Source organism: Protobothrops mucrosquamatus, unplaced genomic scaffold, assembly GCF_001527695.2.
Source record: "Protobothrops mucrosquamatus isolate PMUCROS unplaced genomic scaffold, P.Mucros_1.0 scaffold2998, whole genome shotgun sequence".
Classification (NCBI taxonomy): Eukaryota; Metazoa; Chordata; class Lepidosauria; order Squamata; family Viperidae; genus Protobothrops; species Protobothrops mucrosquamatus.
In genome coordinates this window covers 208,238-223,143 of record NW_015389018.1, presented here as the reverse complement: position 1 = coordinate 223,143, position 14,906 = coordinate 208,238, and the positions used below count along the sequence as shown (strand labels likewise).

Below are 14,906 nucleotides of genomic sequence, written 5' to 3'. Positions count from 1 at the left end.
GAGGGAGGGAGGGAGCTGCTTTCTGCCCCATCCAGCTTCTCCTCCAAGTGGAGGCCGGCCTTACTTGGGCACAGGGCCAGGGATGCCAAAGCCCAAATGGCTGGTGTGGGAAAGGGAGAAATTAAGCTCCCTGTGGAGGAACAAGCAGCCTCTCTGGGGGGGGGGGGGCGAAGCAGCCTCTCCTGCAGAGGCACCCAGCAGGAGGCACCTGCTTCCCCTGAAGGGAAGACCCACGGAGACACCGGAGACACCGGCCGGAGACCAAGCCCCCCTCCCCTCTCCCAGCCAGAGAACCAGCGTGGCCACTGGGCTCACAAGAGCGAGTTTATTTCTCTTTCAGGTGTAGGGGGGCTCCCGGCCGCGCGGCATCTGTCCCCTATGCCTTCGGAGCAGCAGCAGCAGCACCAGCGATCCCAGGCCCAGTGCCGCAACCAGCCCTGACGCCAGACACAGCCCGTCCTCCCATCGCAGGGAGCCCTCCGGGGCAAGCGCTCCGGACCCTGTGGGGGAAAGAGCGTGCCGGGCAGGGGGTCTCAGATAGCCCAAGTTGAGTTGGGGGGGTCTTCACTCTGGGCAGAATCTGCACAATCTGTCCTCCAAAAGGGCCCCCGGATAGGAGGAACGTGGTGCTGCTGCTGCTGAAGGTCACCAGACAGCAGCCCACAGGGTCAAGGGTGGGAGGACACATCGTCTGGGGCCCACGGGGTCCCCCCTCACGGTGCTTCATGTGGGGACACGTGTGTGGCAGAGATGTCTGGGATTCAAGACCACTCGATGCAGCCAAACACGCGAGGTGACCCCCCCCAGGGCTCTCCCCTCAATACCTTCCGGGCGGGAGGCCAGCACGGGGAGGCCGAAGAAGTCCACCGGCCCAGCGGAAGCGAGCATCAGCGCCTGCCCCGCCTCCGACGGAGCTCCTTCCCGGGCATCTCTCCGGCCTGGCGGAGAAGAAGGGGCATGAACACCACAGTGTGGTCCCCACAGCTTCTCCACCCCCCCCACAGAGGGTCTCCCTCCACAGCGACCAACTCACGTCTGCCCTGCAGGCCAGTCTCACAGAGGGTGCTGCAGGGGTCCTGGGCAGTGGGCGCGCAGGCGGAAGCGCTGCAGTGGAAGTAAATCTATGGGGAAGGACGCAGAGGTCAGGAGCAGCGGGAGGGCCTTGCGCTCTCCTGGGGAGCCCCACCCCACACTCAAGGCCCACAGCTCATCTGCTGGGGGAAAATGGTCCCCCCAAAGTCTGAACTATCTCCCTTCAGGCGGAGGGGATTACGGCTCTGGGAGGGAGACGGTGTCTCTGAGAATGCTCAGCGGCACCGAGTCCAGGATAGGCTGTTCAGAATTAGAACTCAGGACAGGAGGAGACCTCATCCTGCTCTGCTCTGATTTGAGCAACAGGACCAGAACCCTGCTGGGCAGCCCCCACCCAGAGCAGCCCCCCCACCTTACCGGGCCGCTGAGCATCCGCCGAGAGTCCGCGCCCACAAAGGCGAAGGTCCTGACCACGAAGCGCTGGTGGTGGGAGGGGAAGGGCAGCCCCGCATCCCACTGGAGGGGCACCAGCTGGGTCTGGTAGTTGTCTCCTTGGGAGGGGCACCTGGAGGGCAGACCGGGGAGCCCGGCGTCACTGGCAGAGCTGCGGGGCCGGCCCCTCTTCTCCCCCGCCGGGAATTCCCACTTCCAGGCCAGGGAGGGGTTTGGGCTGCTCCCCACTGTGAAGCGCTTGGCAACCAGCCAATTCTGCGGGACCCTCGATTTCTGAACCAGGGTAATGGCCGCTCCTCCACCAGCAGACGGGGAGGGGGGGCAGGCTGCCCCTCCCAGACTCTGGGTCAATTCTCCTCCCAGCAAGGTAGGACATTGGAAGCTCTGCTCCCGCCCCACTTTGGGAGAGAGATGGGTGGCATATAAATGGAAAGAAATGAAGTGCTGGGCCCCACAGAATCAAGGGGGCTGGGCGGCGCAGCAGTTCTCCCTGGTCAAGCGCTGGCCAGAGACCGGAGGAGGCAGCCAAGCCCTCCATGGGCGCCAGGCAAACCGGTTGGTCAAGGCACATTTCCCCCCCCAAGGCCTGCCCCCCCTCCCGCCAGATCCAAGTAACAGACCCATTCTGCAGAAGGGGCCACTGAGGTGCCCGGAGGGGGCTGGTGCCCGGAGTGGCCCAACATTCGTGGAGGAGCAGAACCAGCGCCGGGTCCCTCCTTCCGAGGAGCCGGACCTCAAGGTGAATGGGGTCACGCAGGAGCTTCGCCACGGGGAAGTCCAGAGCCCCGTAGAAGGAGGAGTAGGTCTCGTCTGCGGAGGAGGGAGGGAGGGAGGAGACCTCTGAAGTGGAGCTGCCCCAGAGGGACACAGCAGGCAGGCTCTCCTCCCGGGGGGGGCCCGGCCCCCAAGGCACCCACCTCGAGCGACCCGCATATCCAGGGTGAGGGTCCCCCGCTGGGCAACGGCAGCCGGAGGAGGAGGGGTCGCCACCAGGACACTCACAGGGAGGGGCTCGTGGCCAGAGTAGCTGCAGCGGATGGTCAGCCTGCAAGAGAGCCGAGGGGGGGCGAGGGGGGGCTTTTCTCAGCTCCTCCTAAGGCTGGGGCTTTCGTGGCCGCTGCTGCCGGATCCCCTGGGGGGCACCCTTGAGGTCATCAAGGCCCACCCCCGCTCTGTGAAAGGAGGGGCAGCTGCCTTCTCTGCCTGGGCGGAGGCAGCAAGCAGAGGCAGGAGGAGGCCCAGGGCTGCCCAGCTGGCTGGCCTGAGGCCCCGTCTGCCTTCCTGGGAGGGGGCCGAGCGCCAGTCCAGGGCCCCGAGGGCTCCGAGGGCCAGGCAGGCAGGATGCTGCGGGGGGGGGGTTCCAAAGGGCAGTTGCCTCTTCTCCAGAGCTAGTTTTTGGAGACCTTCCGTAAGTGAAAGACTGGGACCCCCCTTCCATCTCAGGGGTGGGGGTCTTGGCCCTGGCCCTCCGCCCCCCCTCCCAGCCTCCTGCTGCCCAGGATGGACCTTCACCTGAAGAAGCCGCTGTCCCGGGTGACGGCGCCTGAAGAGGTGCGGAGGGTCCGTCTCTCTGCCGAGAGCTCATTCTGGTAAATCCGGTGGCCTCCCACGTCCTGGGGGAGAAAGGGCTGGTTGAGGGGAGGCCTTCCCTCCCTCTTCATCTTCCCCCCTCCCTCTCCTTCCTCTATGTCCTCCCTCCCTCCCTCCTTCCCTTCCCTTCCCTCACCTTCCTTCCTCCCTCCCTTTGTCCCTTTCCTCTCTTTCCTTCCTTGCCTTCCCTCCCCTCCCCTCCCTCCCTCCCTAGAGACCCTCTGCTTTTGTCTCCCAATGGGGCCTGTTTGTTAGGGGGAGGGCCCTTCAGGCAGACATTTGCAGGTGTAGAAAATGGTTAAACATTTTGGAGCAATGTTAAGGGGGGGGGTTGGCAGACTAACTATTTTAACCTGCAGTGATTCTTCTTCTCTCTTTGACCCGTCCATTTTAACGCTCAAAGAGGAACTGGGGCCCAGCCGTCGTGGAGAAGCCGCGAGACCCCCGGGGTCCGGCCTCTTTCAGCCCCAGGAGCAGGCTTGGTGACCCCCAGCCAGCCAGCCTCTGCCAGGCCCCCCTACCTCACAGGGTTGTTGTTGGGTCACACCCTCCCCACTGACCTTGAAGGTCGTCCCACACGCGGAAAGTGGAAAGTTGAACACGACAAACGCTTCGTTCCTGAGCAGGGGGCCACAGTGCCCCCCCCGACGGCCCAGCAGATGCAGTGAGTCCAAGCGCAGGGGGGGCACAACGGCGTCTCTGGAGACGGCCAGGGAGAGGGAGCCCTCCGGGGTGCAGCGAGCCGTCACTGTGCAGGGAGGGAGGGGGTCTGCTGGGTCAAAATTCAGGGTGCCCCCTTTCCTCCCACCCCTGGCCTAGAAGGGCCGTGGGCAGGACAGAGGCGCCCCCCCCGAAAGGCAGAAGAGGGTGACTGCCTGACTGGCCACCAGCCCAGCCAGCAGGAGGAAGCCAGCCAAGGGGTCTCCCCCCCCAGTCACCCGGGTGGGTCAGGTCCCCCCTCCTCGCCCACTCTGCTTCTCTCGGGGCGGCTTTTCCTCCTCAGAGCCCCTTCCTCGTCCTGGGCACGGCAGGGGGTGAGCAGAGGGTGCCCTCCCAGGAGGGTAGTGCCCCTCACCCCCAATGCGGAGGGAATAGAAGCCCACTGACCCCTCCCCCACCTTCAGAAGGAGGGCCCATTCATCTCTGCTTTCCGCTCGCCAGCCACCCTTTGGGGGCCCTCAGAACAGCTCAGGGGCCCACATGACACCCTCTGTCACCCCAATAGAGGGGAAAAACTGGGGTGCCCACAGCCCCCCCTGACAGACTCGCCTTTTCTTGGAGCAGCCATGTGGAGCAGCTGAGCCCCACCCCCCCCGGCCGGGTCCAAAGGCGCCAGATGGCAGAACCAGCGGCAAAGGCTCCCATGTGACTCGGACCAGAAGGCCGTGACTCACCCCAAGCCCCCCAAAATAGACGTGGGGGTCTGCAAAGGGACTTGGGGGCACAGGAAGGAAGAGACTCCCAGGAGCCCCTCTCTGGCCAGGCAAGCCCCCCCACCTCCCTCCCTCTGGCCCCGGGGGTCTGCCGGCTCACCTGCCTTGCCGTAGTAGCAGGGGGTCACCCTGTCCTGGGGGTCGAAGCAGCAGCCCAAGCGGGAGCAGCGGCCGTGGCTGAGCCGATGGGAGCTGCAGGGAAGGCGGTCCGCCAGCTGCACCGCTGAGCACCGGCTGGGGCTGGGGGGGTCCAGGACTGGGGGGGGAGAGAGGGCAGCCATGGGGCACCCACAGAAAACCCACAACTCCTCAGGAGGACCCCTGGCCTCTCCGCTTCTCCTGCAGTGGCGTTGGGAAGCTCTCGCCTGGAGGCCCCGGGGCCCGGGGCCCTCTCTGCAGAGGCCAGCCTGAGCTCAGGACGGGCCCCTGGGGACCCCCAAGCAGTCTGGCTGGCTGTTGCCCTCCCCCCCCCCCGCTTGGCACCCCACGTCTGACAGTTACTGGTGGGCCTTTTGTAGCCTTCTCCAGTAGACTCCTGAGCCCGCCCCAATGGTTGCACCCCTTGGGGAGGCTGCGCTGTTGGGGGCCCCCTCCCCTGGGCAGCTGCATTGGGAAGTGCTCCTTGGGGGCCCTGCCGGGGGCTCCCCCAGGGCCCCCAACCTTCCAGCGAGGGGCTTCCTTGCTCAAAGCCAAAAAAGGGCCTCTAGCTGAAGGGAACACAGAGGCTGGGTCAGTGAGCCCCCAGAGCCCAGCACCATGGGCCCCAGGACAGGGCAGGGAGACCCCACAGCGGAGACCGGCCGGGCCAGGAGCAACCAGGCTGAGCCTCTCGGAAGCGGCCCCGTTTGTGTCCCGGAGGGACCCTGAGCCAGCACCCTGATTTCCCATGGTGGGTTTGAATTTGGGGTTCCTCGGAGGCGGCAGACCCTCCCAGCCCCCCCGGCTGCCACAGCACCCACCTCCAGGCAGCCCCACTGCAGCCTGCGGCTCCCACCCCATCTCAGCGGGGACCGTCTTGGCTGTAGAAGCCATCAGAAGCGCCAGGAGTGCGAGGGAAGCCATGCCAGTCAGCATCTGCCTGGCAGGAGGCAGGGAGGGGTCTGGGCCCCCTCCAGTTGCCAGGGCCAGGGTGGGCTTCTCTCACATCAACAGCACCTCTTTGTGACCTCACCTCCCCCCCTGGCCTGCAGCAGCTTTGGGCACAAGGGCAGTGGGGCAGGAAGCCCCTGGGGGCCTGGTGGGGGGGCTCCTCTCCCCTTCCACTCAAGAGACCAGGAGGGAGCCCCCCTCCCTCACTGGCTGCAGGCGGGCCATCCCTGGATTGCATCCATGGGACCCTGGTCTCATCCCACAAGGGGGGGGCTCAGTAGCCCTGGCCTCTGAGGAAGGCAGCCTTGAAGTATTATAAGTGGATTCCGCTTAGAACAGGGGTCTTCAAACTTGGCCCTTGGATGACTTGTGGACTTCAACTCCCAGAATTCCTCAGCCAGGCACGCGTGCCTGGCTGAGGAATTCTGGGAGTTGAAGTCCACAAGTCATCCAAGGGCCAAGTTTGAAGACCCCTGGCTTAGAAACTCCACAGCCGCCTCAGGTGGAGGAAGACCCCAGGGGCAGCCCCCACCCCCAAATGCTGTCATTTCAGCTGGTGGCTGATGCACTGGAGCAGCACGTGGCCCTGAAGATGGGGAGCTACAGGGGGCCCCACCCCACAGTCCCCACAGAAAAGCCCCCCCGACTACCTAAACGTGGCTCTGGGCACCTCAGCTCCTCCTTGTAGGTGGTCTTCCGTCCATCCGGCCTGGCGCCTTCGATCTGCACGGTGGTCCGATAGCTCCCGTCCTGGTGGGGGGGGAGGAGGAGCCCGCAGTCACCCCAGCCCACCTGCAAGCCTCTCCTGGGCCCCCTGCCTTTGGGGTCACAGCGCTGGTTTGGGGGAGCCTTCCTGGGGCCAAGGGGGGGGCCTCACTCTGCCCACCAAGGATGTCCCGGAGTTCTTTCAGATCCTGAAACCTCCTTTCTGGGGGGTCCACAAGGCATCCTGAGCACCCCAGGCAGAGGTTGCGACAAAGGGCAGCCCAGCAAGTAGTTCCACTGGTTAATTGTCCTTACTGTGAGGAAATTTATCCTTAATTCTTCTCTCCTTGATTAGTTTCCATTCGTTGCTTCTTGTCCTGCCCTCTGGTGCTTTGGAGAATAGCTTGACTCCCTCTTCTTTGGGGCAGCCCCTGAGATACTGGAACACTGCTATCCTGTCCCCCCTCGTCCTTCTCTTCGTTAAATTGGACATACCCAATTCCAGCAACCCTTCCTTATATGTTTTAGCCTCCAGTCCCCTAATCATCTTTGTTGCTCTTCTCTGCACTCTTTCTAGAGTCTCAAAATCTTTTTTTTACATCGTGGTGACCAAAACTGGATGCAGTATTCCAAGTGTGGCCTTACCCAGGCCTTGTAAAGTGGTATTAACCATTTTATGTGATCTTGATTCTGTCCCTCTGTTAATGCAGCCCAGGGCTGTTTTGGCGGCGGCTGCACACGGCTGGCTCCTATTCAAGGGATCGTCTGCTGGGACTCCGAGATCCCTCTTGCAATCAATGCAGCCCACAGCTCCGTCGGTCTTCCCTGCATCCTGCCCAGTGCCCAAGGTGCCACTTCAATCTCCCCTGGTCAGCAGGTCCAATGGCCAGGGGCCAGGGCTGCCTGGATGGACTGTCTGGGCTACGAACAGCTGTGGGGAAGGTGGGGGCCATTGGGGCCCGTTGGGGAAATGGGGAAGAGCCATCACAGCAGGCCGGAAGACTCGGGCACGACAGCCCTGCCAAGGTTTCTGCCCGCCCTGAGCAGTGCGGGGTGTACTTTGGGTGGGAAGAGGGGGCCAGCGGAGCCCACTCCCCCCGTGCCACGAGCCAGACTCTTACCTGCGCCTGTGTGTAGCATCCGTCAAAGGCCGTCTCTACCGCCACGGAGCCGTCTGGCTGAGAGGTCACCGATGTCCCACAGGTGGAGTCATTCCTCAGCAGGCGGGGGGTCCCGGCGGGATCTGGGAAGGTGAAGAGGCGGCAGAGTGGCAGAATTCGGAGCCTGGGCCCCTCCCAACAGCCTTGCAAGGCGGGCCAGGTCAGGAGCAGAGGCGGCCTGGAGACCCCGGCGACAGGGACAGCAGTTGGAAAGCCCGATCCATTTTCCCTGCCAGCCTCTTAAAAGTGCTTTTCCCAACCCTGGGAATATTATCCAAAATTGGGTAAAAGTGGATTTTCTTTGGATAATGACACATGGCTCCATTACGCATCACAACAGAGACGTTTAAACGGGCTGGCCAGGTGTCCTAAAATATATTCTCCCCACTCTAAAAGTACGAATATACTACTCTCCCAAAGTATTCCCAGAAAAGACGAAAATCCATGGAAATTACTGATGGTTTACTTATTTATTTGGCATACGGCATATCATACGTGGACTTGCAATGACCATTTTGTTACTATTAGTAACAAAAAATAATAATGGTAGTTTGTTGAGATGACATAAAGCTCATTCAGTGAGATTGTTTCTACAATACAGGTATAGTCCTCCAGTTACAACTGCTTGTTTGGTGACCATTCCAAGTTACGACGGTGCTGAAGGGAGGGACTTGCACCCGGCCCTCGATAAGACTTTCTGAAGAGCAGCTGGGGAGCCCCGGCTTAAAGGATTCGGGGGCACCCCTTGAAGCGTCTTGCTGGTGTCTTTCCCCCCCCAGTTGCGTTTGGGCAGCTGCAGCCCCCAGTCTCAGGGCCACCTCAGCAGTTCTACACCCCCCTTCGTTTATTTCCATCCACAATTGCCTCTTGCGCCCCCCCCCAGCCCCCTTGACTTGGCAGGAGGGGGGGGAATCTCCAGGAACCTTGGCCCCTTCTCAAGGACAGTGTGGCTGTGGCCAATCTCGGCCAGCTGCGTCCGCACCACCTTGGCCGGCAATGCACCATCTGAAATTGGAAGGAAGGCGAAACCTATCCAGCATTTTGATCTGCCTTAATGCGGAAGACACCCCCCCCGCAAGCTGTTATTTCTGCAAAGCGTAGTCCAGGGCACGAAGGTTAGCGTGATCAGCACACGGCTGGCAAGAAACAAAAACGGCCCCCTGGATGGTGAAGGAGTGGGAGAAAACCTGCCCATCTGGGTCGGGGTGGGGAACCTTGGCCCTGTTGTGACATGTGGACTTGAACTCCCAGCATCGCTGGCTGAGGAATTCTGGGAGTGGAAGTCCACACGTCATCAAAGGGCCAAGTTTGAAGACCCCTGACCCAGACGGGCAGGTTTTCTCTGGCTGCTGCTGTTCTGTCCCCGTTCCGACCCACACACCCAAACAGCCAGCCGAGGGTTAAAGACTTCTCCAGACACCACTTCACAGATAAGAAACTTGGCAGCAGCTCCGTAGCTGCCTGCCAAGACCTTTTACTCCAAACACCCAGAAACAAAAACAATACACACAGTTTAAAACCACAGCACACTACTTTGCCAGAGATTCAGCTTTTGTCCGTCACAGAGGTCCAAATGGCCACCACCACCCTTTTATAGCCNGAGACCCCCGGGGTCCGGCCTCTTTCAGCCCCAGGAGCAGGCTTGGTGACCCCCAGCCAGCCAGCCTCTGCCAGGCCCCCCTACCTCACAGGGTTGTTGTTGGGTCACACCCTCCCCACTGACCTTGAAGGTCGTCCCACACGCGGAAAGTGGAAAGTTGAACACGACAAACGCTTCGTTCCTGAGCAGGGGGCCACAGGGCCCCCCCCGACGGCCCAGCAGGTGCAGTGAGTCCAAGCGCAGGGGGGGCACAACGGCGTCTCTGGAGACGGCCAGGGAGAGGGAGCCCTCCGGGGTGCAGCGAGCCGTCACTGTGCAGGGAGGGAGGGGGTCTGCTGCGTCAAAGTTCAGGGTGCCCCCTTTCCTCCCACCCCTGGCCTAGAAGGGCCGTGGGCAGGACAGAGGCACCCCCCCGAAAGGCAGAAGAGGGTGACTGCCTGACTGGCCACCAGCCCAGCCAGCAGGAGGAAGCCAGCCACGGGGTCTCCCCCCCCCCAGTCACCCGGGTGAGTCAGGTCCCCCCTCCTCGCCCACTCTGCTTCTCTTGGGGTGGCTTTGCCTCCTCAGAGCCCCTTCCTCGTCCTGGGCACGGCAGGGGGTCAGCAGAGGGTGCCCTTCCAGAAGGGTAGTGCCCCCCACCCCCAATGCGGAGGGAATAGGAAAGAAGCCCCCCAGCCCCTCCCCCACCTTCACAAGGATGGCCCATTCAGTTCTGCTTTCTGTTCACCAGCCACCCTTTGGGGGCCCTCAGAACAGCTCAGGGGCCCACATGACACCCTCTGTCACCCCAATAGAGGGGAAAAACTGGGGTGCCCACAGCCCCCCCTGACAGACTCGCCTTTTCTTGGAGCAGCCATGTGGAGCAGCTGAGCCCCACCCCCCCCGGCCGGGTCCAAAGGCGCCAGATGGCAGAACCAGCGGCAAAGGCTCCCATGTGACTCGGACCAGAAGGCCGTGACTCACCCCAAGCCCCCCAAAATAGACGTGGGGGTCTGCAAAGGGACTTGGGGGAACAGGAAGGAAGAGACTCCCAGGAGCCCCTCTCTGGCCAGGCAAGCCCCCCCACCTCCCTCCCTCCCTCCGGCCCCGGGGGTCTGCCGGCTCACCTGCCTTGCCGTAGTAGCAGGGGGTCACCCTGTCCTGGGGGTCGAAGCAGCAGCCCAAGCGGGAGCAGCGGCCGTGGCTGAGCCGATGGGAGCTGCAGGGAAGGCGGTCCGCCAGCTGCACCGCTGAGCACCGGCTGGGGCTGGGGGGGTCCAGGACTGGGGGGGGAGAGAGGGCAGCCATGGGGCACCCACAGAAAACCCACAACTCCTCAGGAGGACCCCTGGCCTCTCCGCTTCTCCTGCAGTGGCGTTGGGAAGCTCTCGCCTGGAGGCCCCAGGGCCCGGGGTCCTCTCTGCAGAGGCCAGCCCGAGCTCAGGACGGGCCCCTGGGGACCCCCAAGCAGTCTGGCTGGCTGTTGCCCTCCCCCCCCGCTTGGCACCCCACGTCTGACAGTTACTGGTGGGCCTTTTGTAGCCTTCTCCAGTAGACTCCTGAGCCCGCCCCAATGGTTGCACCCCTTGGGGAGGCTGCGCTGCTGGGGGCCCCCTCCCCTGGGCAGCTGCATTGGGAAGTGCTCCTTGGAGACTCTGCCGGGGGCTCCCCCAGGGCCCCCAACCTTCCAGCGAGGGGCTTCCTTGCTCAAAGCCAAAAAAGGCCCCTAGCTGAAGGGAACACAGACGCTGGGTCAGCGAGGCCCCAGAGCCCAGCACCATGGGCCCCGGGACAGGGCAGGGAGACCCCAGAGTGGAGACCGGCCGGGCCAGGAGCCAACCAGGCTGAGCCTCTCGGAAGCGGCCCCGTTTGTGTCCTGGAGGGACCCTGAGCCAGCACCCTGATTTCCCATGGTGGGTTTGAATTTGGGGTTCCTCGGAGGCGGCAGACCCTCCCAGCCCCCCCGGCTGCCACAGCACCCACCTCCAGGCAGCCCCACTGCAGCCTGCGGCTCCCACCCCATCTCAGCGGGGACCGTCTTGGCAGTAGAAGCCGCCAGGAGCGCCAGGAGTGCGAGGGAAGCCATGCCAGTTGCCATCTGCCTGGCAGGAGGCAGGGAGGGGTCTGAGCCCCCTCCAGTTGCCAGGGCCAGGGTGGGCTTCTCCCACATCAACAGCACCTCTTTGTGACCTCACCTCCCCCCCCTGGCCTGCAGCAGCTTTGGGCACAAGGGCAGTGGGGCAGGAAGCCCCTGGGGGCCTGGTGGGGGGGCTCCTCTCCCCTTCCACTCAAGAGACCAGGAGGGAGCCCCCCTCCCTCACTGGCTGCAGGCGGGCCATCCCTGGCTTGCATCCATGGGACCCTGGTCTCATCCCACAAGGGGGGGGGCTCAGCAGCCCTGGCCTCTGAGGAAGGCAGCCTTACTCTCCTCTCTCCCCAGGGGTGACCTGGGCAGAAGTGGGGTCTTCCCCCTTTGGTCTGGGCTTTAAGGGAACAACACGCAACCCCATTTTTGAAGCATTATAAGAGGATTCCGCTTAGAACAGGGGTCTTCAAACTTGGCCCTTGGATGACTTGTGGACTTCAACTCCCAGAATTCCTCAGCCAGGCACGCGTGCCTGGCTGAGGAATTCTGGGAGTTGAAGTCCACAAGTCATCCAAGGGCCAAGTTTGAAGACCCCTGGCTTAGAAACTCCACAGCCCCCTCAGGCGGAGGAAGACCCCAGGGGCAGCCCCCACCCCCAAATGCTGTCATTTCAGCTGGTGGCTGATGCACTGGAGCAGCACGTGGCCCTGAAGATGGGGAGCTACAGGGGCCCCCACCCCACAGTCCCCAGACAAAAGCTCCCCCCCCAACTACCTAAACGTGGCTCTGGGCACCTCAGCTCCTCCTTGTAGGTGGTCTTCCGTCCATCCGGCCTGGCGCCTTCGATCTGCACGGTGGTCCGATAGCTCCCGTCCTGGTGGGGGGGGAGGAGGAGCCCGCAGTCACCCCAGCCCACCTGCAAGCCTCTCCTTGGCCCCCTGCCTTTGGGGTCACAGCGCTGGTTTGGGGGAGCCTTCCTGGGGCCAATGGGGGGGCCTCACTCTGCCCACCAAGGATGTCCCGGAGTTCTTTCAGATCCTGAAACCTCCTTTCTGGGGGGTCCACAAGGCATCCTGAGCACCCCAGGCACAGAATGCGACAAAGGGCAGCCCAGCAAGTAGTTCCACTGGTTAATTGTCCTGTCAGGAAATTTATCCTTAATTCTTCTCTCCTTGATTAGTTTCCATCCGTTGCTTCTTGTCCTGCCTTCCGGTACTTTGGAGAACAGCTTGACTCCCTCTTCTTTGTGGCAGCCCCTGAGATACTGGAAGACTGCTATCCTGTCCCCCCTCATCCTTCTCTTCATTAAACTAGACAGACCCAATTCCAGCAGCCTTTCCTTATATGCTTTAGCCTCCAGTCCCCTGATCATCTTTGTTGCTCTTCTCTGCACTCTTTCTAGAGTCTCAACATCTTTTTTTTACATCGTGGTGACCAAAACTGGATGCAGTATTCCAAGTGTGGCCTTACCCAGGCCTTGTAAACTGGTATTAACCATTTTATGTGATCTTGATTCTGTCCCTCTGTTAATGCAGCCCAGGGCTGTTTTGGCGGCGGCTGCACACGGCTGGCTCCTATTCAAGGGATCGTCTGCTGGGACTCCGAGATCCCTCTTGCAATCAATGCAGCCCACAGCTCCGTCGGTCTTCCCTACATCCTGCCCAGTGCCCAAGGTGCCACTTCAATCTCCCCTGGTCAGCAGGTCCAATGGCCAGGGGCCAGGGCTGCCTGGACGGACTGTCTGGGCTATGAACAGCTGTGGGGAAGGTGGGGGCCATCGGGGCCCGTTGGGGAAATGGGGAAGAGCCATCACAGCAGGCCGGAAGACTCGGGCACGACAGCCCTGCCAAGGTTTCTGCCCGCCCTGGGCAGTGCAGGGTGTAGCTTGGGTGGGAAGAGGGGGCCAGCGGAGCCCACTCCCCCCGTGCCACGAGCCAGACTCTTACCTGCGCTTGCGTGTAGCATCCGTCAAAGGCCGTCTCTACCGCCACGGAGCCGTCTGGCTGAGAGGTCACCGATGTCCCACAGGTGGAGTCATTCCTCAGCAGGCGGGGGGTCCCGGTGGGATCTGGGGGGTGAAGAGGCGGAAGAGTGGCAGAATTGGGAGCCTGGGCCCCTCCCAACAGCCTTGCAAGGCGGGCCAGGTCAGGAGCAGAGGCGGCCTGGGGACCCCGGCGACAGGGGCAGCAGTTGGAAAGCCTGATCCATTTTCCCTGCCAGCCTCTTAAAGTGCTTTTTCCCAACCCTGGGAATATTATCCAAAATTGGGTAAAAGTGGATTTTCTTTGGGCAATGACACATGGCTCCATTACGCATCACAACAGGGACGTTTAAACGGGCTGGCCAGGTGTCCTAAAATATATTCTCCCCACTCTAAGAGTACGAATATACTACTCTCCCAAAGTATTCCCAGGGAAGACGAAAATCCATGGAAATTACTGATGGTTTACTTATTTATTTAGCATACGGCATATCATACGTGGACTTGCAATGACCATTTTGTTACTATTAGTAACAAAAATTAATAATGGTAATTTGTTGAGATGACATAAAGCTCGTTCAGTGAGATTGTTTCTACAATACGGGTATAGTCCTCCAGTTACAACTGCTTGTTTGGTGACCATTCCAAGTTACGACGGTGCTGAAGGGAGGGACTTGCACCCGGCCCTCGATAAGACTTTCTGAAGAGCAGCTGGGGAGCCCCGGCTTAAAGGATTCAGGGGCGCCCCTTGAAGCGTCTTGCTGGCGTCTTTTCCCCTCCAGTTGCGTTTGGGCAGCTGCAGCCCCCAGTCTCAGGGCCACTTCAGCAGTTCTACCCCCCCCTTCATTTATTTCCATCCATAATTGCCTCTTGCGCCCCCCCCAACCCCCTTGACTTGGCAGGAGGGGGGGGAAATCTCCAGAAACCTTGGCCCCTTCTCAAGGACAGTGTGTCCGCACCACCTTGGCCGGCAATGCACCATCTGAAATTGGAAGGAAGGCATTTTGATCTGCCTTAATTCGGAAGACACCCCCCCCCCCCGCAAGCCGTTATTTCTGCAAAGCGTAGTCCAGGGCACGAAGGTTAGCGTGATCAGCACACGGCTGGCAAGAAACAAAAACGGCCCCCTGGATGGTGAAGGAGTGGGAGAAAACCTGCCCATCTGGGTCGGGGTGGGGAACCTTGGCCCTGTTGTGACATGTGGACTTGAACTCCCAGCATCACTGGTTGAGGAATTCTGGGAGTGGAAGTCCACACGTCATCAAAGGGCCAAGTTTGAAGACCCCTGACCCAGATGGGCAGGTTTTCTCTGGCGGCTGCTGCTGCTGTCCTCGCCATCCCCCTTCTGCTTATAAGTGGGGAGTGGACCCCAGGCCGCCTCAGGCTGCCTGCCCTAGGAAAGCCCAGCTGAGCCTGTGCCCGGGGGGGGGGGAGCTGCCAAGACCCCCAGCCCTGCCAGGCCTGGGGCTTCCTCAAGCAGGAGCCTCTCCTCCGCCTTATGTGAAAACCAGGGAGAGCAGGCGATTTGTGAGAATGCGCATGTGCAAGCCTCTCCCCCCCCCAACGCATAAGAGACTCAGATCTACACAAGCAGACTTTGGTTCCAATAAAGGGGAACGTTGGCAGCTCAGGGCTGACCCGAGGGGCCCCTGGTGCTCTCCCAGCCGGGCTGTTTCCTTGCAGACCTTCCATGACCCAAACTAGATAACATCATCAGTGCCAGTCAGGAGTGGAGTTTTTTCCTTTATGTAGCCCCAAGGACGGACACACACACAAAGGACATTCCTCCCCCCCCCCC

General features: G+C 61.6%; 1 protein-coding gene across 1 annotated transcript in view; it reads right to left on the bottom strand.

Annotated features, from left to right (window-relative positions):
* Positions 1-336: 336 nt before the first annotated feature.
* Positions 337-14,906, bottom strand: part of LOC107296839 (zona pellucida sperm-binding protein 4-like) — a 15,257-nt gene continuing 687 nt past the window's right edge. The window contains exons 2-15 of the mRNA XM_029286159.1: positions 13,074-13,195; positions 11,902-12,001; positions 10,169-10,324; positions 9,186-9,373; positions 6,248-6,347; positions 4,609-4,764; positions 3,636-3,823; positions 2,998-3,098; positions 2,403-2,530; positions 2,106-2,295; positions 1,450-1,597; positions 1,034-1,121; positions 825-938; positions 337-500 (exon numbers count right to left, since the gene is read on the bottom strand). Coding sequence (XP_029141992.1) covers positions 337-500; positions 825-938; positions 1,034-1,121; positions 1,450-1,597; positions 2,106-2,295; positions 2,403-2,530; positions 2,998-3,098; positions 3,636-3,823; positions 4,609-4,764; positions 6,248-6,347; positions 9,186-9,373; positions 10,169-10,324; positions 11,902-12,001; positions 13,074-13,195 — 1,943 coding nt within the window. The remainder of the gene's footprint in view (positions 501-824; positions 939-1,033; positions 1,122-1,449; positions 1,598-2,105; positions 2,296-2,402; positions 2,531-2,997; positions 3,099-3,635; positions 3,824-4,608; positions 4,765-6,247; positions 6,348-9,185; positions 9,374-10,168; positions 10,325-11,901; positions 12,002-13,073; positions 13,196-14,906) is intronic.